We start from the raw sequence: 21,510 nt of genomic DNA on the forward strand, positions 1-21,510 counted from the left end.
GCTCATGATGATGCTGTCGACGCTGAGCACCGACACCGCGGCCTCCGTCGCGAGCTTGATCGCCCACGACTTAGCCGCCAGTGAGTCGTTGATGCCGTGCTCTGTCGCGAGCATGGTGCCGTCCGTCTCCGCCTGTTGGAACCAAAGTCGGAGTTAGCTCTATTCTATTGAGGGAGATTGACGTAGAGAAGGGCACAAAGCACCTCGACGTCCACGCCCCACGCCTCCCCGCCGGGCACCTCATGCTTCGCCCACAGCCGGCTGACGACCTCGTTCCCCTCTGCACCGCCGAACGCGTTGTCCGCGAGCGTGCGGGGCACGACCTCGAGCGAGGCGGCCCAGCGGCGCACACCATGCTGTGCGAGGCCCTTGAGGCCTGCGCCGTACGCCTCGACGCGGCGCGCGAGCTCGAGCTCCACGGCTCCTGCGCCGGGCACGAGCCGCGCGTCCTTGAGCAGCGCCTTGATCACGTTCACGCCGTCGTCCACCGCGCGCTCGAGGTCGTCCAGCCGATTCGCCGTCGCACCACGCAATACAATCGTTGCCGTCCGCGTCTTCTCTGCAGTTACAGCCGGAGTGGACCCGGCCTCACCTGAGCCGAGCTGCCGCAGGACCGTTACGCGGTCGCCGCCGATCTCAGTCGTCTCGAAGACGTCGACGTAGCCCGCTTCTTCGGCGGTCGGCGCGCCCATGCGCGCAAGCGGTGTAGCGTTCACGACACGGCAAAGTCGCCGGAGGTCGAACTTGGAGAGCACCTTGAGCACGGCGATGTTGAGCCGGTTGAGGTAGTGCATCGTGAGCTCGCCGACGGTCGAGCCAGCGATGATCACCCTCACGCCTGAGTCGGCGATTTCTTGGAAGATCTGCAAGTAGGAAAGCGTTGTACTGTGAGGTGCAGGTGAAAGTAGGAAGAAGGTAGCCGCGGACCTTTTCGAGATGCTGCTCTTCTCCCCGCGTGAAATTGAGCATCTCGTCTGCATTATGGATGAGCACCGTGCCCTTCGTCTCCGTCTGCGCGACGTCCAATCCGCACGTAAACACCGCAACCTTGGCCTTCTGTACCTTCTTGATCATCCCTATCAACGGCACAGGCTCAGCACCACGAATATGCACGATGCCGGTGTCGAGGGGAAGACCTACCTTCCGGCTCGCGGCCGAACACCATGCCGCGTACTACCCTACTCCCCTGGAGGCTGCCGCCCATGATCTTGACGACGCGCACGTTGTCGACGTTGAAGTTCTTCGGGTTTGGCGGCATCACCGCAAGCGCGGCCTCCGCGACGAGCGCCGCGAGGATGTCCTCAGAGCCGTACTGCTTCGACCCAATCGCGGGCTTCAGCGCGGCCGCCAGGCTCGCTTGTGTGAGCGGGGAGGGTAATGAGGACGTTGATAGATCTATGATTTTGTTAACGGGATAGACGGAGGGGGAGTATAGGAGGGAGAAGGGGGGACGCACTCTCAAGTTCGGCGAGGGCTTTTACCGAGGCGAGCTCGTAGCCTTTGATGATCTCGCTCGGGTGGAGGCCCATCACGAGGAGATGCTCCGCCTTTTTGAGGAACTCGCCGGCGAGAATGAGCACCATGTTCGTCCCATCGCCCATCTGCATCGTACACGATACACCAACACCAGATGGCAAGTTCAAATCAACACCGACGGAGAGCGCGTGATGGAGAGAGCACGGACCTCTGCCTCCTGCGCCTGCGAGGCCATGACGAGGAGCTTCGCGGCAGGGTGTACGACCTCGATCTCGCGGATGATGGTCGCCGCGTCCGAGGTAACGAAGAGTCTGCCGAGGTGGTTCACAAGTAGCTTATTCCGGCCTGCCCGCATATCATTGCACACTCTTAGCGGCCGACAACACCTGAGGGAAGGGGACGCACCATTTGGTCCGAAGCTCGTGCGCACGAGGTCAGAGAGCTCAGCGACGGCCTGGATATTGCGCAGGACGGCATCCTCGAGGCCTTGCAAATGCTGCGCGTGCGTGTAAGTGAGGAAGGGCTAACGGAAACTCAGACGAAGTAGAGGGATCGTGCGGGCGCACCTTGTAGCCTTCCTTGAAAAGTTGGAGGCCATTGGCCTGGGGCATTTTTAGCGACATGATCTATTCGTGAAACCTACGGCGCCATCGCGGGGAGATGTATGTGCGTTAGGGTGCTTTTTGAGTGAGGGAAGGGACTTACTGTCGTGGCGAGAGGAGAAGAAAGGTGGGCGCTTTATGTAGAGTCGCGTCTTCCAGTATGCGCCCGTGCAGACTTCTTTCTTCCTCTCGGAGTCCTGTCTCTGCTGCTCGACTCCCAGCTTGCTGGATTCTTTTGCACTTGAGAGATCATTCCTTGACTGCACCGGCTGCGATGCTGTTCTCGTACGAAGATCTGGCTTCTGGCGCTACTAGTAGGACGAAGAGTTTGTACTTGGGAAAACTGTAATTCTACACCGCGGGACGTGCTTGCGATATGTCTACCGCTGGAAATGCAGATGGTGCGTGCTCTACGAAGGTGCATTATATTGTTGATGTTACTGCGTGTTCGCGATCTTTCACCCTCTCATTGATAGGACAACGCTCACTCCAGTGGCATGGGGTCAACTGTGCTTGTCTCAGTTTTTTTCGCCGATGGTACCTTACCTATTCTCTCCTTGATGCATGATGTTGCAAGCTTCAACAACTCCAATCAGTTCATCTGCATCTCCTTGATCCCGAATATAACTGAGACACTGGGTGGGGTTGAAGTACTCCTGGAACATCTTCCTGTGCTTCCTCCATCGCGGCCCATACGGCATGAGGGCAAGGTCGGCATGCCAGCCCATCCTTTGTCCTGCGTCAAGCATGGGGAATCTCGGAAATGATGCTTTTCCAACTGCAAGTCGTCGACACTCCTTGTGAGACCCACAACTGGCATCAGCCAGTGGCTAACGACAGCTCCGAAGTGCACGCAAAACATAGTGAACCTCAAAAGCGCCCAACAGACGGTTATGTCCACAGTATCGCACAGTTTGAGCAGGCGGTTCCGGGGGGTGACTATATATGCTCATCATCCTTCTTCCACTTCTTGAACGCTGAGTCTACGGCTCCGAATTTCGCATTGCGGGCTGTCCAGCTGAGCCCCTCGAAATCCGGCTTGTAATTAACGCTAATCTATAATACTTTCTCGATAGGCATCGTTGTTTTGATCAAAGACTTCCTCACGCGTGGGGGTATCCACTGTGCCATGCTCTCTGTTATGATCTGGGGGTTATCGTTGACGATCCCCTTCCCTTGCTCTTTCTCCAGACGTTGCGCGTAACGTCGCGTCAGTGATGATCGCATGACACCACGGGTGGTGCTTGTTCGCCCATGAATGCATGGGCGAATAGACGCCCAAGAACCGCCTTGCACTGAACATCTGGCTCGGGAGCGATACAACCAATGCAATTTACTCCTGGCTGCTTGGCGCTTTGCTTCTGGACTCTTGTGTATATCGACAGACTAGCACTCTTACAGTACGTAGCCGCTACCCCTTCTCTGGCACGAAGACCTTCCATCTGGAGACATTACTATGACGGGGCGACGAACTCTCATGCGCAGGATTCTACACTGCTAGATGCGCTTGGGACAGGGTATCCCTTTCAGCGCCGGCTTGAGCTGGTCATACTTGTATGACACCGCACGGGCAGGGTGGCTTCTCTGAACGTCATGCTAGCGTCCATCATGCTGGGTGTACGTCCTGAGGCCCTGCAAGCACTAAAACTAGCCGAGTATACCGTGTATGCATGTATGGTAGAGGATATGTTGTATGCCAACCTGAGACGTCCATCCCACGATCGTCAACCGTCGCAGCCCTCGAAACGCACTTGCAACCTGCACCTCATGAACCGCCGTCCTGCTTGTCCTCAGTCTGCTTCTCTCCCTCCCCGCGCTCCTTCTGCTGATCCGCTTCGCGCTCCCTGCCCTTCTCAGCCTCTCCCTGAGTTTTCGCTCCCTTCTCCCACACTTTCAGCCGCGCCTCGTACCACTCCCACACCGCGCGGCCGAGCGCCTCCCCGCCAAGCTCGCCATCATCCGGGAGGCCGCCCTTGCCCTCATCCTCGCCTTCTTGCTCCTTAGGCGGTACAGGCGGCTCCAGCCGGACGACCGCACACTCTCTATACAGCGCGCCGGGCTTGAGCACCTCCTCCGGCGCCTCTCGCTCCTTCTCCTCCCGGGGACTTTTGTCCGACGACGGGGTGGGAGCGGCGGCAGCGTCGGCGCCGAGGCTCGCGGCGAGGTGCGCCTGCGCGCGCTTGAACGGCGTGGGGAGGAAGAGCACGTGGAGCACGCTCTGCAGCGCCGCGCCGGGCGGTTTCGCGAGGAGGTAGAGCAGCGGGAAGAGGAGGGCGTACCTACGAGTTTCGGATTTGCGTCAGTTAGCGTTCGAGTCTGTTACGTGCACTGGGAAGGAGTTTGTGTGAGAAGAAAGAGCACGCACAGGACGGCGCCGAGCGGCGAGGAGTCAGGTACGCCGCGCGATGCGCCGAGCAGGGGTTCGACCGTGTCTTTGCGGCTGAGCCCGGGGCAGGCGGAGACGGCGACGATGTTGGAGGGGTGCTGAGAGAGGCGGCGCGCGGAGTCTGGCCCCGAGGCCGATGCTTCGTTTGAGCCCGAGGGTGAAGTAGCATCAGAAGCAGCGTGTGCTCGATTTGGGAGGGAGTCGAGGATGCGCTGGAGGTGGCGAGTAAGGACGACAGTCCGGAGGGCGCGACGGCCCTCCGCGAGGAAGAGCGGTGGTGCTGATGTGGAAGAATCCGCGAGGGATGTGGCGAACGAGGGGCCGGCGGCGGCGTAGAAGGGATTGACGACGGAGACTATGCGGATGTCGCGGTCGGGAGGCGCGACGAGGAGAGCGGGGAGGAGAAGGGTAATAAGGAGGAATGTCGCGAGGGACGCAGCCTCACGCTCCTTCTCTCTCTGCGCTGGGTTCCGCGAGCGCAAAAGGGTGCCAAGGGACGTGTACTCGTGCGCGAGGACGAGTGCGTCGATGCGGGTGTCTGCGCCGGGTGTGGTGAGGAAGCGGGTGCAGAAGGCACGGACGGATACAGGATCGGCGAGATCGGCATGCTCGGCATAGATGTGTTCGTTGCGGGTGCTCACGCGGAGGAGGGGAACGAGCACGGCGGGTGCGGGGTGCGAGAGAGCGTGCGGGGAGAGGGCGATGATATGAGCGCCGCGGGTGGCGAGAGCGGTGACGAGGGCGAGGCCAAGCGGGTTAAACGCGCCCTACTGGGCGGTGGGGGGTCAGTCATGGTGAGAAGGGTGAGAAGGGGTAAGTGCGCACGGTTACGAGGATGACGCGGGCGTGGAGGTCGCGGTCGCGGTTGGTGGTGCGGCCGCGGGCGAAGGCGTGCACGACGAGGAGGACGACGAGAGCGACGACGGCATGGGGGTAGTACTTTGGCGGGAGAACGGAGGAGAGAGCGGCGTAGGCAATCTGTAGGACCATCGACGACGGCAGCAGGCGGGCAGACGCGCACCACGGGCGCTTCGACAGCGAATCTACAAGCGCGCGTCTTCAGCCTTGTCTGCAATCTTCATCGCCTTCACAATCCTCGAAGAGTGGGCTACCCACGAACGATGGCGACGTACTACACCCCGCCGCGCACGTCGTCTTCGACATGCTCGACATCTGCCGCCATCGCCGATGTCGAGCAACCCGAGCCCGCCCTGGAGCCTGAAGACGAGCGGGAGCACGAACTACAGCTCACGACGCTCGATCTCAGCTCGCACTCCATCTACGTCTTCCCCAACCCGTCCTCTGCGCCCTCCAGCCCGGCGTCCTGCCTCTTTTCGCCCACGCCCACAGAGCTCGCCACCCTTCGCGCCCGTCCCCGGAATCGCTCTCGCTTCGCAGACACAGACACTGCCCTCAGCGATAGATCCACCCTCTCCGGCCTCGTCGACGGCGACGCAGAGCTCGACGTCGACAGCGAGGACTGGTCCCTCGGCTCCCCGGGCTGCTCACCCTTATCACCCTCCGGCTCCACCGACTCCTGGCTGCTCGAGGGCGAGGTCGCCCGCGCCGCCCGCTGGGATGTCCCAGCCCACCTCACTCTGCAGCAGCGCACCCACCGCGCATTCCTCCACATGTCCGCCGTCACCCCTGCCCCACCACCCGTGCGCATCACCCTCGACCACGCGCGGCGCTTGCAGCCCCTCCGCCCGCGCACCCGCACCCACTCGCATGCGAGCACCTTCAGCAGGAGCCTCTCATCCTCTGCGCGCTCGCACCACGCCCGCACCGGGCCGCCACAGCCCCAGCCACAGCCCCGCGCGCCCCTCCCGCTCCTCGCGTTTTTCGCCCGTCTCCTTGCGCTCGACCTCGACGACCCCGCCGTACGCCTCCTCACGCTCGCCGTGCCCGACGCGGACGGCGACGCGCTCCTCTTCCCGGGGTGCAGCGCGCGCCTCGGCTCGTCGCCCCCGTCCCTCTCCACCAGCGCGTCCTCTGATTCTTCTTGCTCGGATTCGCTACACGAACTGGACATCGCGTGCGACTGCGACTGCGAAGTCAGCCCAGAGCCCGCGCACGGCCTGCCGCGCCTCCTCTCCGACGACGCGCGCACGGCCGCGCTCCGCTCGCTGCGCGCCGGCCTCGCCGTGCCGTTCGACTTTGGCGTCGGCGTAGGCGCGGGGCTCTGGCGCGCCGTCGGTGAGGTGTGCGTCCGCAGCGGGCAGGCCTGGCGCGAGGTCTGGTGGGGCGTGTGATCTGCACCTGCCTCTGTTCATTTCGTCGCCGTGATTCCTGTCACCCTTGCACTTGTTCGATGATTAACCTATAATTCGCACACGCGGGACATTCGTCCACCTTGGGACTGTACGCTAGTGGATGGTAAACTTGTAGAACCGGCGTACGGTTATACCACAGTGTGTTGTATGTTATCCCCGCAGCCCCCAAAAATTATTGTATTGATGCACCAGCAGAGCCTAGTGTACCCACAGCCATTAATTAACGCGGTCGTGCCCCGTGTATCGTAGTGTTATACCGCAACCTGCAGTCCAACGCAGAAACCGATTGCAATGAAACGCGTGCCGGCGCGCTACAGGCTGCAGGAGGCGCACGAGAGCATCAACGACCATGAGCGGATGCAGGTTATTATGAGGCATTGTAATGCACCGTCGACAGCGCTCGGCGGGTCCTCTTTGCACAAGGCGGGCCCGCAGCGACGCGCATTCGTGACCAGTGCGCGGTAGTGACGCTTGAATCCCCGCGTCAGGGAATACCTTGCAGGCTCGCAGCGTACCCTCGGGACCACGATCTACGGCCTCAGAGGCAAGCTACGGCCAGCGCATACATGCACGACTGGAAGGAAACGCACGCTGCATGATCGTCAGATGTCGCTGCGGGCGCGCCCTGCGACGGAACGCTCGACATGAAGTGTCGCGACGTCTCGAGCGTGATGCGGCTCGGAGCTCTCTGCCCGCCTACCTGCGTCGGCGAGTCTTGCACTTCCCGCAGATATGTAACAGCTCATGTCTCAAACAATTGCCACAACTGACGTCTTAAAGAGGCTTTTCTCCTGTAGAAAAAACACGTCCATCGGAGCTGAAGGAAAACGACGATGTCGCCTTGAATAGGGCTCAGCTGGGAATCGAACCCAGGACCACCCGCACGTGCCTGAAATCAGAGACCCTAAGCGAGTATCATACTACTAGACCACTGAGCCAGGTCAAACGTAGACGACCCACATAGATATCTTCTCGAGGAGTCGCAAAGGCTGTCGCTTCCCTTTGCAAATTACGAGCTGGGAGCCGCAAAACCATAAATACAAACAAGACTGAAGCACAGTCCTCGTAGGAAACTCAGAGGGAGCTGGGAAGAGGGGGGCGGTGCACAGAAAACGTGTGGAAAATTCACAACACAATAGCATACACCACGCACCGGTATAAATACACAGGTATAACCAAGACCCTCAAGACTCCCCTACGCGCCACGAGCATTATATCTGAGCCCCTCCAGCTCCCTAATCCCTTGTTCGCTTTGAGATATCCACGCCTGCACGGCCCACACGAGGGCGGTCATCCCGCCTGCCAGCGCCCACCACACGACGTCCGCCCAGCCGCATTGAAGGACCAGCGAAAATGCAGGAGCGAGCGCCGCGGCGCACAGCACTGCTGGATGCGTAAGGGGGATAGGGACAGCACGTAGTGGTGGCGGAAGAGATAAGAGCATGCGCCGAAGGCGATGCGTAGGGGGGAGGAGCGTGAGGGAGAGGTTGAGGTGGAGCAGAATGTGGACGGCGCCGAAGAGGACCGGAAATGCGATCGTGTGCGGCGAGGTATCGGGTGGTGGCGGGAAGAACGCATAGAGAGGCGAGAGTTTCGGTTCGTGGAAGACGAATATTAGGTGCCTGGGCGGGTCTTGGTGTCACTGCCAAGGACAAGCGGAAATATACGATAGCGACACGTACAACATACATGAGAGTGCGAGAGTGATTTGCAGTAGAATCAGGTAGTGCACATTCGAGGCATCGCTCTGCTTGCGCAAGGTCTCAATGAGCTCCTCCTGCTCTATGGTGCAACTAGTGAGTGTGTTTTGAAGATTCGGGCCGAATGAATGCAACTACCTTGCTCGTCAAGAACGTGGTCGTCTTCTTCAGCGGTGTCAGAGAATACGAACGGGACTCGCCGGCGGACGGACATCGTTGTCGTAAACAGACTGCGAGACCACGGCGATGTTCTAGTTATCACGTGCCTCACCCGCCAATCACATCGCAGATTTGCGAAATTTAGATCAGATTCCTCCAAATCTCACTCCTTCGATCAGCTGAAGACTCTGAGCTCGCTCTCTGTACCTTCAAATCATCCAGAACACTAGGATATGGAACCCGAGGCTCCAGAGACAACACATGAAATCATCGAGAACGGCCAGTTCGATGATGCGCCCGAGTCTGCCGATCCGGTAGTGCCGTCTGCCCACATCGATCCCCGCACAGGGCACAACTTCATCGACGAAGAGAACATACTCGCGTGGTCCTCCGACAGCGGCGCAGAAGACGATAACGAGGCCGAAGAAGAGTACGACGCATTCGACGCTGAGGAGGACGACCTCGAGGCCGCCGCGTTCCACACCCTACGTGCGGAGGACGAAGACTGGGAGGTCGCCGAACGAGGTGCGTCTCGTGCCGCACGCCTCCTACTACCTGCACAAACGGCCCACAGATTTTACGAAGCAGTACAACCGTGTCAGGCAGCATGTAGCTGTGCGTACTGGTGCCGCGCATGGTATCGCCTCCGCGATGAACACCCGCTCTGTGGTTGCGCCGCTCCCCGCCGTCAATCGCCCACGCGCCGCGAAGGTAGTAGCAAGTGCACCTGCGTCTGCTACGAGTGGTGCAGACCGGACTGCGAGTCAGCTTGAGGCGCTGGCGAAGTACTCTTCTCGCATACGCAACATTGACATGCCGTATGACCTCGGCGTGGGCGTGAATAGAAAAGGTCCGTCCGCGAGTGCGAATGTCAAGGACAAACGCGATCGTGCGACTAGCGAGCAGGTCTTGGATCCGCGCACCAGGATTATTCTGTTCAAGATGATTGGACGAGGGCTCATATTCGAAATTAACGGCTGCGTTAGCACAGGAAAGGAGGTATGTCTCCGCTTATCAGATGTTCATGTTCTAGTGTCGATATATTTGGCCTTAGGCAAATGTATATCATGCCCTCACTCTAGAGAGGAGACATATTGCGCTCAAGATCTACAAAACATCCATTCTTGTCTTCAAGGATCGTGATAAATACGTCACCGGAGAATATCGATTCCGTCGAGGATATAGGTATGCTCTACTCCTTTCAAAGCACCATTGATAAATTCTAATCCCATCTAGCCGACACAATCCCCGCAAGATGGTCCGCATATGGGCAGAGAAGGAGATGCGTAACCTCAAGCGATTGCGCACAGCTGGGATATGCTGTCCCGAGCCTGTCGAGGTTAGAGAAAACGTGCTTGTGATGGGGTTCGTCGGTGATAAGGAGGGATGGTAGGTGTCCCTAATTCATCCTTCGCTGGTCTCCTTCCACTAACCGCTAATATTCGCGCAGGGCGTCCCCAAGGCTGAAAGATGCAGAAATCCCGGCCGCAATCATCCCCGACCTATACGTCGAGCTCCTTCTCATGGTGCGCAAGATCTACCTCGAATGCAAGCTCGTGCACGCCGATCTCTCCGAATACAACGTCCTATACCATGTGGAATCGTCGCCTTCCCCGCCTGCAGCGGAAGACTCTTCCCACCTAGAAACAGAGCCGGGGCCCTTTCAACAGGAGTATGAACCCTCTCAGCAGGAGGCAGACCAGGACCACCGCGGACACCTGTGGATCATCGACGTCTCGCAGTCCGTCGAGCACGACCACCCGCATGCATTCGACTTCCTCCGCTCGGACCTACGCAACGTCGAGGACTTCTTCGCTAGGCGCAGCGTGCACTGTGTCGGGCTCCGCCGCGCGTTCGAGTTCGTCACACGGGAGGTCCTCCCACCCCCGGGCGAAAACGACGGCGCGGAGGCCGTTCTGCGGGCCTGGATGGAGGCACCAGAGCCAGAAGCGGCGGCGGACGGAGCAGAATCTAGGAGCGAAAATGGGGTGGCGGATGCAGACGGTGCTGCGCCGGGGCCGTCCTCGGCTGCCGCGGCACACGAAGACTCGGTGTTCATGCACTCGTACATCCCCCGCACGCTAAACGAGGTGTATGATCCGGAGCGTGACGTGGGCGCGCTCGCCCGTGGAGAGGGTGAGAAGCTGATTTACAGGGATACAATTGGGATCGTTGTCCCCAAGGATAGACGCAAGGACAGTGCGGGTAAAAATGGAGAGACGACAGCGGAAGCACGAGGTCGCGTTCAGATGAGCAAGGTGCACTTCCAGGACGAGGGCGGTGACAATACCGATGATTCTGATGAGAGCGAGGATGAAGAACAAGATGACGACAGTTCCGAGGGGATAAAAAAAGGGTTCGAGGAGCGTCAACCGAGGGGGCACCGACATGAGGACAAGGACGCCAAAAAGGTGCGCATATCGATATGTTGCGAACATCCGCTGGTACTGATGTAACGCTCCTTTCCAGGAACGGAAGAAAGCAGCGAAGGAAGAAGCTCGTGAGAGGCGCAAGCACAAAATTCCGAAGGCAGAGAAAAAACGGAAGGTGAAGGCAACGGCGCGCGGTGGATAGCGGACGTTCAGATTTGCCTAAGCGCTCCCTGTGACATGCTAGCACTATCGTCACCCTCCAAAATAGCATCCGCATATCTTCGTATTTAACGCTTACCCCTTCTAGATTGTATCCTTGGATCATGTAGCTCGGATAATGTTTGGTTGTTGTATCTTCTTTAAGCAAATGCTCACGATCTTTTGTGTAGCAGTAGGATAGAAGAACGAAGGCGACATACAGGGATGTCTGGCGAGACCATGGAGGAATGACTAACTGAATATGCCATAATGGAAACAAATACTTTCATGGAATGGAATGGCCGTGCGTGTAGATCTGTTTAGTATCAGTGACCATGACGCAGGGACGGGAGGAGAAACTTTCAACCATTGAGAATTTGACGAAGTGAGCGCAGCACGTAATAAAATCGGAAACGGCTGTCACACCTACCGTGAGCACCAGACAAAGGACATGCCTTTGACAGGAACAAATGATCCTGGTTCAGCCCCAGTTGACATAGAGATACATTGGCTGACCACACACCTCCAGCATGCGAAAAATACGTGCAGTTGTCCTGGTTGGTGAACCTAAAATTGAAATTAGACTCGTCTACTAGCATCCTGTAGAGATTCTGAGACATGGTATAGCTGACATCTTCCACCAACGGTACAGAGGATCAGAAACACTTACACATCCGGGGCTGTAGTACTCTACTCCCACGGTCATTCAGAACTATGGAAATATAGGTATCTGAGAGAATATAGACAGTTTGAGCAAGGCCATTTTCCCGTCGTCAAATAGTGGGCCTCAAATTCCTGATTTTGATCGCGCGCGCGCCCTGTCAAATTTTACGTCGACCGCGGCGGAAATTTGTCTAAAAGTGGCCGTGCCCAAACTGCGTTAAGCAGGGGAGATATTTCCAAGAACGTCCGATTTTCCGGATAGTGGAACTATCCCTCCTGAAGGATAGAGAAAGGGATTGGATACTCCGTCAAAGGTGTGCACAGTGCAGGAGTCACAGAACGGGAACTGTCACTCACACGTGATACGTCACGCCCCAACTCGGCAAAGAATAAGAAACACTAAGAAAGATACTGGATGCCTTCCCGTAGCGCTTAGGATTTAGAGTGTTTAAATCATAAAGCGGACTACGACATGCCCCACTGTGTCGGAACAGCAAGATTTGCGAGACCGTAACGACGTGAGACCATGATCACTAAATCAAGTTCTAGACGGTCGGAGGATGAACGGCAAGATGATGTAAGTGATGCGGAACACCGAAGATAGGCGACGATGGGGGTTGCGAGGGTGCGGAGATCAAAAATAGAGTTTAGGAAGACGTGTAGAATCTGGAAGGGGGGGTCGACCCCCCCTTTCCAGATATAAGGTATAGAAATGTCTCACTTTGTTCACATGCTCGTCGGAGATCAATTGGCCGACGTGCCGAAGTGATTTAGAATGAAATTTAGCCTTAGAACGTCTCTAAACGGCTACGGGAAGGCATCCACTGAATGAGCTAATAAGACGCGATGACGACTTGTAGGCAAGTACTGTTTTCATATGTGTGTGGGACATGCATATGAGTGAAGGAGTCAATGTAACGATGTCATCTGAATACATGAAAGTGAGTCAAATCAACAGAATGATCGTCTGTCAAGGTGCGACAATATCCTGAATAAACAATATACTCTTCAATACGGGCTGAAGTTGAATAAAATAATACGGTCCCTCTGTTGGAGAATCAACAAGAACCTCGCAATCGCGAAGACACTGGATGCGGGGCCAGTGCATGTGACGGTAGGCTGCCCCTGGAGATCGAATGACCACCAGACATTTGGTCGGAAGTCCGACCAGAAGGACAACCATGACAACCTGCAGACCAACTTTCGAATTGAGACACACAAGCATCGGGATCGGAGCTACAGCGGCTCACCCGGAGGTAGGTAGGTAGGTAGGTAGATTACCGGCATTGGTCCCATTCAGGAACACCGGGTTGTCGCACCTAGACCTCTGCTATGTACCCGTGCACAGTACACTACAGAAATCTAGGATACAACACATCCAGGACAGAAATCGCTCCGATCAATACCTACTCATCTACACAGCTCTATTGTGAGGTTGATCACTACTACTCACTCGGCTGTTAGGCCATGGGTCACAAGCGCATGAGGGGCTCATGCGGTTGGGGCCATATATTTATACTACACAGTAATTCTAGGAGATTCCAGTATGTTCTCCGACATACCTATGTGCTGACTAATATATGTTTCCTGATTGGGAAACCACCAGCCCTAACACTCCCCCTCAATCTGGAAACACCTTACTGTGCTCCCCCCTCAATCCTGGCATCTCCTATGCCATCCAATATATTTTTCCTTTTGACCCTGAATACCCCAAATGTTGTGGGAGCCCTATGCTCGTGACAAGAGAGCCAATGCTACCATCTCGCCAGATCCTTCGACCACGACAACAGAGCCGATGCTCCAGTATTCCCACGGATCCTTCCAATTCGGGAACTCTGTCCCTCGTCCGCGACACACGCGTAATGTTCGGCTCGCCATTTGCACACTGTCTTCAGTTGCACCTGGCTCCAAGGGTTCTCTGCACATATGCTAAATGCCAGTATACCCTGCCGCCATGCTTCACCAACTCCGGCAGTGGCGACCCTGCCTAGTTGCGAAGACTTTCGACTTGACCTGCTCGCGGGGTCCTACCCGTATCACGGTACAGTCTCCTACGCGCCTACGGCCTCGGCGACCTTTCGCGGTACACTCTGTTACCAGATCGGGCCGTATACAAACTATCCCCCGCGGCGTGAATAGTAGGTATGCGCTTGTATTGTGAGGTTGATCACTACTACTCACTCGGCTGTTAGGCCATGGGTCACAAGCGCATGAGGGGCTCATGCGGTTGGGGCCATATATTTATACTACACAGTAATTCTAGGAGATTCCAGTATGTTCTCCGACATACCTATGTGCTGACTAATATATGTTTCCTGATTGGGAAACCACCAGCCCTAACAAGCTCCCAGTGCATCAAAGTTGATTTGGGGGCAAGGGAAAACCCAGTGGAAAAAACCCTGAACTCAGGGAGCTGCTTCAACAGAGCACTGTCCCACGAAATCCATCAAGGATGCATGAGACTAAGTAGGCTCTGCAGCTGTTGTTATATGTGGAAGAAGCGTATGCTTCGTTGTGTGAAACACTTAGGATGTTGTACGTGGATGTGCAAGATATTCTGCACCATACACAAAAAAGCCAGCGGGACATGGCCGCATGTTCACACATCAAGTGTGACACTTCCACACGTAGCAAAGAGCGAGAGCTGCACGTCATGATTTGAAAGAATAATTACAGGTTGCGTGAAGAATGCCAGCACAGTCACTGTGCATACTTAACCACACTCACCACGATGCCCGATGCCCGATGTGCACATGGAGCATAATATGGAAGTGATGCACACTGCTGGACTCTCGAGCTGGGGTATACAGGTAGCGTGATGGCTCGCGGACAAGGGGTCGACAACAGCAATGCAATGGATGAGAATGCTCGCATGCAAAAGAACTGCGCACTACGAAGGTTGCCACCTGTATTCGAGTCCGTGTAGGGGTGGTGTGGCATGTGAACATGATACGCAGGCATCCACAGCAAATTGTGGGCATCCACAAGCATTGGTGGGCATCACCGCCATTGGTGGGTATCCACCAGAGCAGCGGGTACTGTGTATGGATGTTCTCATGTCACGATAGTCCACGGTGTTGTCAGAGTAGCAGAGGACGATATTCGTGAACAACACAAATAGGGGTAAGGTGAGTGACAGGTAGACCACTACCATTGGTCGGCTTCCGCAGTCACAGGCAGGAGCAGTGGGCACTGTGCGTCGACGCTGGTCATAGAGCCATCGGTAAACACTTCCTCACAGTCTGAGGGCATCCACCATCGGTGGGCATCCACCGCCATCGATGGGCATCCGCACTAAAACGCGGGTAGCAGTGGACGCTGTGCGTCGACACTGGACATGGAAGGTACACAACAAATGCATGCCTTAGAAGCAGGCGGGAGTAGTGAGCATCGTGCATCGATGCTGGACATATAGCTGCCATCTGTAAACACTATCCCGCAGTATAAGGGCATCGACCGCGATTAGTGGGCATCCGCGCGAAAAGGTGGGCAGCAGCGGATGCTGTGCGTCGACGCTGGACATGGAGCCATCTTCCGCAAACATGTTGTATACGTTACGATAGTCATCAGTGTCGTTTTAGCAGTAGAGAGCACTATTCTTAAATATCGGGAATAGGGGTAAGAGCGGAGTAAACCTGGAACACGCATAACCAGACGACGAGACCAGGCCTTTGAAATTTAGGGGGAAAGTGCTCCACACCTGTGCGGTGGTAATTTCTTTATCAGGAGAGCGCTGAAGGGAGGATAAATGAGCGTGCAATAAGAATGAACTACCACTTCTAAGCAAAACTCGGCCACGAGAACTGCACCTCATGCATCCGTAACACAGCCTCGGCTAGCATCCTCCACAACTTTCACGTATTTGTATAGTGTTCCTTGGCTGACTTTGAGAGGAGGGGCTTTCCATTCGCTTCTTCTCCGCTCCAATTCCTCAGGTGGAACGCGCAGTTCAAGGGTATTTTTAACGGCATCGACAGAGATAATGTCTCCGTCTTGAACTAGGGCGATAGGACCCCCAACCTGAGCTTCTGGCACGACGTGCCCAATGCAGAACCCATGGGAGCTGTATGTAGGATGGAAGATCAGTAAATGTGAGTTCATAGCACCCGAGGATGACATACCCTCCGCTGAAACGACCATCCGTAAGGCAGGCGACATCATGTCCAAGACCTGCGCCCATGATAAGACTAGTCGGCTTGAGCATTTCGGGCATACCTGCAAGACTGGATGAGTAAATATTACGTTGTGGGACATTGCCCATTTTTACCCGGCCCGCCCTTTGGTCCAAGATATCTAAGTACAGCCACGATTTTCTCTCCTTTCTTGATGGAACCGGTTTCCACAGCAGTAATAAAGTCGTCTTCATTATCAAACGCGCGAGCCTTGCCGGTAAAACCTAGTCCCTCTTTACCAGTAATTTTTGCCACGGCTCCCTCCGGTGCAAGGTTACCTCGGAGAATTCTGCAAGAAAAAACATATATTATGTTATCGATGCTTGGATCCGCATTTTAAAGACTCAAGACTGACCGAAGATGTCCGGTCTCCTTGATCGGCTTATCCAGTGGTCGGATAACATGCTGAGCACTCATGGAGAGTTCACCGTGTTCGTGCGTCCATCTCTCGAGGTTCTCGCCGAGTGTGCGACCGGTAACAGTCATATTGTCTCCGTCGACGAGCTTGTTTTTCAGCAAATAGGCAAGGATTTCTATAAAGCGGAGAGTTTCCAAGAAGTCTTCAGTACACTCGAAATTACCAGGGCTCGAGCACGCACTTGGTATACCACCAAGTTTGTATACATCTTCCATGACGTACTTGCCGCTTGGTTTCAGATCAGCAATAAATGGCGTGCGATCTGAGACATTTTGGAAATCGTCGAGAGTCAACTTGATGCCGACTGAATGTGCTATAGCAATAAGGTGAAGAACGGCGTTCGTAGAACCACCCAGAATCATAGTAAGGACCTATAACAGATCATAAGATAAACGACAATAATCCGCGTGGACGTGCTCACCATAGCATTTTCAAATGCCGAACGAGTCATGATGTCTCGAGGCAAAATATTCTTCTCCAGCAAGTTACGCATGGCAGATCCAACTGAAGCACATTCCTTGGCCTTTTCTTGTGACTCCGCAGGATAGGATGACGACCCAGGTAGCGTCATTCCCATTGCCTCAGATGCACTAGCCATTGTGTTCGCTGTGTACATCTTTCGAGCACGAAAATATTAGTGGCGTCCCATGGATGCGGCGCAGAATTCACTAACCCCTCCACATGCCCCTGGGCCAGGACATGCATGTCGGATGGTGTCGTACCGCTCTGCCTCTGCAGTTTCTGTTCGTCCTTCCTCCAGGTATTTTCCATACGCTTGGAAGGCGGAAACAATATCCAAAACTGGCGTCCCCGCACACGAGCCTGCGCGAATGGTACCCCCATACACCATGAGACCCGGGCGGTTGAGTCTTCCCACTAAAAAAAGACATTACATCGCACAGCTGGTACGAGGGTCGATTCACCTACGGGCCATCAATACGCCAGGCATGTTCTTGTCGCAACCGGGGACAACGACCATCCCGTCGAGCCAGTGGCCACCCGCTGCTGTCTCTACTTGGTCTGCAATAAGATCCCGAGACTGGAGGGAATATGACATCCCTCGGGTTCCCATACTGATGCCGTCGCTGGAACATAATGTCAACAGGTGTCAAAGCGTGCGTAACTAGTGAGGCGCAGACCTGACACCAACTGTACCAAACTGATAACCAATGATGCCGTCTTCTGTGAGCGACTTCTTCACTTGCTGACCTAAACCCAGTAGATGCCGATTGCATCTTCACCATATTGGCACCCTGAACAGGAGGAACAGCCACGATTGTTTGAACTTACGGGTTGCCTTCGTACCTATGCGGTAAATGAAGTCGTCGTATCCTGGCATACGGACTTATACTCACCATACGCTTGCAATGCCGACCATGGCCTTGTTGAAATCATCGTCTGTTTTGATTCCCTCGGTCGCATACAGCATAGCTTGACTCGCGCCTTGAGCCTTAGGCTGGGTGATCGTCTGGCTGTACCGGTTGATCACAATTTTGGCCGAACATATCGCCGCTGATGACGCGTAGCATCTTCGCGAAGTGGACAAGCGGGAAAATCGCCCAGGAAATGCGCGAGGCTTTGCGTGCATGGTGCTTATGCCACACTTTAAGGTATGACCGCGTCGAGGACCGGAAATGCTGTCACGCGTGTCACACGAAGATGATATCACTCCGACGATCTCCGACACATCCAAGGATCGGTGTTTTTCAATTTTGGAAGGAAAAGCAAAACCGATTTCACGATTTCGCAGCAAACACTCAAAGTCTTGCACAACCTGGAATGTTCGGATTATCGATGTTGGAGTTCTCGGAAGTGGGATGATCCTGTACATGCAGCAATGCAATAGTTCCGCTAACTTGGGTCGTCGGTAACAACATAGTCTGTCATGTTCCTCCCCCTCTCCGCTTCACAGAGATGACTCTACGTTTGTCTATGATTCACTTCTCCACCATTTATGTGGTAATCGTGAGGCTGCGGGCATTTGATTGACAACTCAGCATCGCACTGCACGAATAAATCGAGATAACGTTCTGAGCAACTTCTTTGCCGAGATGCATCACTTCTGGACGTTCCGTGATCGGCTTAGTTCATGATAGGAGTCACATGGTCTCAATGCGGCAGGAAGATCGACGCGGAAGGGCTGCGTGGCTAGGAGCAAACGCTGTGAACTGGGTCCTTACACTGACGTTAGCTTGCTCTGTCCTACTTTAGTTTGAAAGGGCGCGCACCAGAGTGTTACCAGTTGAGCGGGCGGAATCGTACAATTCAGGAAGGTGTTTTGGAGAGAACTCCAACGAAATCAGATAGTCGATCATCCGCGTGGCTGGGGTGAAATCAAGCAGGCGCCCCTTTTCACAAAGTTTTGGAGCTTCGCTAGTGAAAAACTGGGATGTACGAATGGAAATGTCCAATAATATTAGAAGGAATCGGTGTAAGGGGAAACGAGAATATGCCAACCTGACCGACAGCCGTTTCCATTAACGGACTAACCACGTTTCAAAAATTCACTCCGCTCGTAGGTGCGTATTGATTGTAAATGGTACTCACCAGGACGCTGAGGTGGACCTCACAATGCTCCCTACGGATCCATACCGGCTCGGTCATTGTTCAGTGGCCACGCTGACCGAGCGCGACAGCGGAAGCAAACCTTAGCGGGTCGTCCACCCAGCTGCCACTTCCGCTACCCGGTTTCCTTGGCCGCCCCTTTGGCCACCCATCCGCAAAATTTTGCCCCTCTCATTTTCTTCCGTTATACCTCCTCGGTGGCGAATGGGCTCCTTACTTGCATTGGTATTTACTCCTCCGTTGCGTCGAGCAAGAAGCTTCCGTCACATCTAGCGGCAGAGATTCGCGAAGAGGGTCCGTTCATTATGGAGCAACGAGAGGAGGGCAAGAGACAGAGTTCCCTGCCAATCAGTCTTATCCCCCACCTATACACAGGACCTCAGCAGCGGAGAAACCCGTCCGGCGAGGCAGCACAGTTGGAAACCACATCGGAGGGGGGGGAGAGAACTGGACGGGAAAGCCCGTACGCATCTCATCCTGTGCCTTCGTATCCAGTCTCCCATGCAGGAACCTTGACTCTGACGCCTGCCGCTTTCGAGGACGACAGTGAACGAGGTAGCCGATGTCGAAGCAGATCGCCCGAAATCCAGGACGTCCACCGCACTAGGTCGCCACGGCAAACTGAAGCGTCTTTCCTCACGCATCCAGCGCGCCCCTTTCGAGCGAATACCATCTCCAGCGACCTGGCATACTATTCCCACACACCGTATTCGGTCCCTGCTCCTTCATTACGGGAGGCCACATGGGGGCAGGGAGAGGCCGGACCGTCGACTTATCATACGAGACAAGAGTCTCGCGAGGAAGCTTTTCAGAGAGAAGCAAGAAGACTTCAGTACTCCAGTCAGTACGCCAGTCAGTATGCTGGCCCAGAGCACCTTCCGCCACCACCCCGCCACTTGCCGGGAAATCTTGCACTTCAAGAGGAGAGTGGCCACTCGCACAACTATGACGACCGAAGGGTATTTGATCCTGCATATGCCGCCCGGTTTGGTGGAGGTAGTACAGGGACGCTTGAACATAGTCATCCAGTAACTCGGGAAGCGGTAGCTTACCGTATGTCCCCTTGCAGCACATTTAGCCTCCACGGTCTGATATTCTTCTGCAGAGGACAGGATTACAGCGCAAACGAGACACATTTTGAACTATCCAGGTCTCCAAACAAGTGGCTCCGAACGCCCTCGAGTACCTGAACATTCGTATGAGCATTTGCACACGTACGGTCCGGGTGCTCAGTTCGAGACTCACGGCATGTACTCTGACAACACATTCTTTCAATCCGTCCCGATCGCCTCCCCGGTACCTCGTCAGAGGATACTTCCAGACATCCAGCTACAACCAAACATTGAGTCCGGGCTTCCTCTTACTCCATTTTACTCGGATACAAGTCCTTTGCCTCTATGGTCCACAACATACGAGGACGACGACCATGGTACAGAAGCAAGCACCAGTCGGGAGAAGACGCGGGATGACACTTCAAGGGAGAGGCAGACTGGCTCCCGCAGAAAGAAGAGGGAACGCGAAAAAACACCCTCACCAGAGGCACCAGAAGCATCAAGGGCACCGGAGGAAAGGCCGCGGAAGATTCCCAAGAAGACAGAAGTGGCCTGTTTTTTTTGTCGGGGTAAGTGCTCTGGAAAATAATAACATGAATTTTTGCGGACCATGACTCGGTGTGTCGTTAATGCTTCATTTTGACGGTTAGGGCGAAAATTACGATGTGACGGTCAGCGGCCTACCTGCAGGAATTGCAAGAGGCGCAGTAACGTTTGCGAGTATGCAACCTATGCACGGCGACGCGGTCCGGGAAAAGCTACGAAGGGCACCCGGAAGTATGGTGCTGGAACGTCGCAGCCTCAGACGCAACCTGGGTTGCCTGAATCTCAGTTCACCTTTACCGGTGTAGGGCCACCGTATCCTACCCCATTCGCTGTGGAAAGACAGCCAGCGCCAAGCCAAGGCCAAGGCCAGCAACAAGACCAACGGCCGCCTCCAGGACAAAGTCAAAGCCAAAGCCAGCGACGACACCAACACGCGCCACCAGATCCATTTGGGGGCGAGCAAGGAGACGATGAAGATGGACCTCCACGACAGGAAGATACTTTCTAAGGTTCTCCAGTGCATTGTGATCGCTCGGTTCGACCAGATTGATATTGAAGGAGGATTCTCCAACAAGATGCACGTCCGGCAATACCCTGCCGCCAACGTCGGATGCCAATGCGCACAACATTCCCATCCCCACCTTCGTTCACGGCTTCTTTGGTCATAGGGCAACATTGATATCCCCTCGGGGACTTTTATTCTATCCACCGGAATAACATTGCATTTTCCCCGTAGACAAACTGGCAGGTACCATCCACCTCGGTTTCCATCCGCCCATCGTTGTCCCCGCCCGGTATCCTACTCTAGTTGATTCGCCTCTGGCGTGCTGTGAAGTATTCTTATTAATATGTAATAATGGGTTGTATTGTATTCCAGACTAGTATCTACGCTCTGCGCTTGTAATTTCTCGATCGAAAAGAGATGCAA

At 55.2% G+C, this 21,510-nt stretch overlaps 9 protein-coding genes and 1 non-coding gene across 10 annotated transcripts; 4 read left to right on the forward strand and 6 right to left on the reverse strand.

The window, feature by feature from the left end:
• Window positions 1-70: 70 nt before the first annotated feature.
• Window positions 71-2,099, reverse strand: SCP_0701840 (Probable T-complex protein 1 subunit; the record flags this gene model as incomplete). Its single annotated transcript, XM_027760111.1, has 8 exons — window positions 71-132; window positions 593-863; window positions 928-1,076; window positions 1,141-1,395; window positions 1,457-1,601; window positions 1,685-1,821; window positions 1,882-1,972; window positions 2,043-2,099. 8 exons carry the CDS (start codon window positions 2,097-2,099, stop codon window positions 71-73), a joined length of 1,167 nt encoding a protein of 388 aa, XP_027615912.1.
• Window positions 2,100-2,454: 355 nt separating this feature from the next.
• On the forward strand, window positions 2,455-2,845 carry SCP_0701850 (hypothetical protein; the record flags this gene model as incomplete). Its single annotated transcript, XM_027760112.1, has 2 exons — window positions 2,455-2,496; window positions 2,555-2,845. The coding sequence occupies 2 exons, from the start codon at window positions 2,455-2,457 to the stop codon at window positions 2,843-2,845; spliced, it is 333 nt and encodes a 110-aa protein (XP_027615913.1).
• Window positions 2,846-3,843: 998 nt separating this feature from the next.
• SCP_0701860 (hypothetical protein) lies at window positions 3,844-5,454 on the reverse strand (the record flags this gene model as incomplete). Its single annotated transcript, XM_027760113.1, has 3 exons — window positions 3,844-4,357; window positions 4,444-5,231; window positions 5,290-5,454. The coding sequence occupies 3 exons, from the start codon at window positions 5,452-5,454 to the stop codon at window positions 3,844-3,846; spliced, it is 1,467 nt and encodes a 488-aa protein (XP_027615914.1).
• A 131-nt stretch (window positions 5,455-5,585) lies between these two features.
• Window positions 5,586-6,716, forward strand: SCP_0701870 (hypothetical protein; the record flags this gene model as incomplete). The annotated part of the gene is made up of 1 exon (XM_027760114.1): window positions 5,586-6,716. One exon carries the CDS (start codon window positions 5,586-5,588, stop codon window positions 6,714-6,716), a length of 1,131 nt encoding a protein of 376 aa, XP_027615915.1.
• Window positions 6,717-7,585: 869 nt separating this feature from the next.
• SCP_t0701880 lies at window positions 7,586-7,675 on the reverse strand. Its single transcript is given in 2 exon segments — window positions 7,586-7,621; window positions 7,640-7,675. It is a non-coding gene; the product is annotated as a tRNA-Pro (tRNA).
• Window positions 7,676-7,932: 257 nt separating this feature from the next.
• On the reverse strand, window positions 7,933-8,651 carry SCP_0701890 (hypothetical protein; the record flags this gene model as incomplete). Its single annotated transcript, XM_027760115.1, has 3 exons — window positions 7,933-8,359; window positions 8,420-8,519; window positions 8,576-8,651. 3 exons carry the CDS (start codon window positions 8,649-8,651, stop codon window positions 7,933-7,935), a joined length of 603 nt encoding a protein of 200 aa, XP_027615916.1.
• Window positions 8,652-8,829: 178 nt separating this feature from the next.
• Window positions 8,830-11,170, forward strand: SCP_0701900 (Serine/threonine-protein kinase rio1; the record flags this gene model as incomplete). Its single annotated transcript, XM_027760116.1, has 6 exons — window positions 8,830-9,121; window positions 9,171-9,595; window positions 9,651-9,781; window positions 9,833-9,985; window positions 10,047-11,007; window positions 11,066-11,170. The coding sequence occupies 6 exons, from the start codon at window positions 8,830-8,832 to the stop codon at window positions 11,168-11,170; spliced, it is 2,067 nt and encodes a 688-aa protein (XP_027615917.1).
• A 2,387-nt stretch (window positions 11,171-13,557) lies between these two features.
• Window positions 13,558-13,755, reverse strand: SCP_0701910 (hypothetical protein; the record flags this gene model as incomplete). The annotated part of the gene is made up of 1 exon (XM_027760117.1): window positions 13,558-13,755. The coding sequence occupies one exon, from the start codon at window positions 13,753-13,755 to the stop codon at window positions 13,558-13,560; it is 198 nt and encodes a 65-aa protein (XP_027615918.1).
• Window positions 13,756-15,639: 1,884 nt separating this feature from the next.
• SCP_0701920 (Putative dihydroxy-acid dehydratase) lies at window positions 15,640-18,007 on the reverse strand (the record flags this gene model as incomplete). The annotated part of the gene is made up of 11 exons (XM_027760118.1): window positions 15,640-15,892; window positions 15,951-16,044; window positions 16,097-16,290; window positions 16,357-16,534; window positions 16,601-16,790; window positions 16,841-17,035; window positions 17,093-17,295; window positions 17,347-17,504; window positions 17,559-17,654; window positions 17,710-17,724; window positions 17,775-18,007. The coding sequence occupies 11 exons, from the start codon at window positions 18,005-18,007 to the stop codon at window positions 15,640-15,642; spliced, it is 1,809 nt and encodes a 602-aa protein (XP_027615919.1).
• A 1,282-nt stretch (window positions 18,008-19,289) lies between these two features.
• Window positions 19,290-21,250, forward strand: SCP_0701930 (hypothetical protein; the record flags this gene model as incomplete). Its single annotated transcript, XM_027760119.1, has 3 exons — window positions 19,290-20,037; window positions 20,090-20,583; window positions 20,888-21,250. The coding sequence occupies 3 exons, from the start codon at window positions 19,290-19,292 to the stop codon at window positions 21,248-21,250; spliced, it is 1,605 nt and encodes a 534-aa protein (XP_027615920.1).
• Window positions 21,251-21,510: the final 260 nt, after the last annotated feature.

The sequence above is a fragment of the Sparassis crispa genome (assembly GCF_003851025.1).
Source record: "Sparassis crispa DNA, contig_000006F, whole genome shotgun sequence".
Taxonomy (NCBI): domain Eukaryota; kingdom Fungi; phylum Basidiomycota; class Agaricomycetes; order Polyporales; family Sparassidaceae; genus Sparassis; species Sparassis crispa.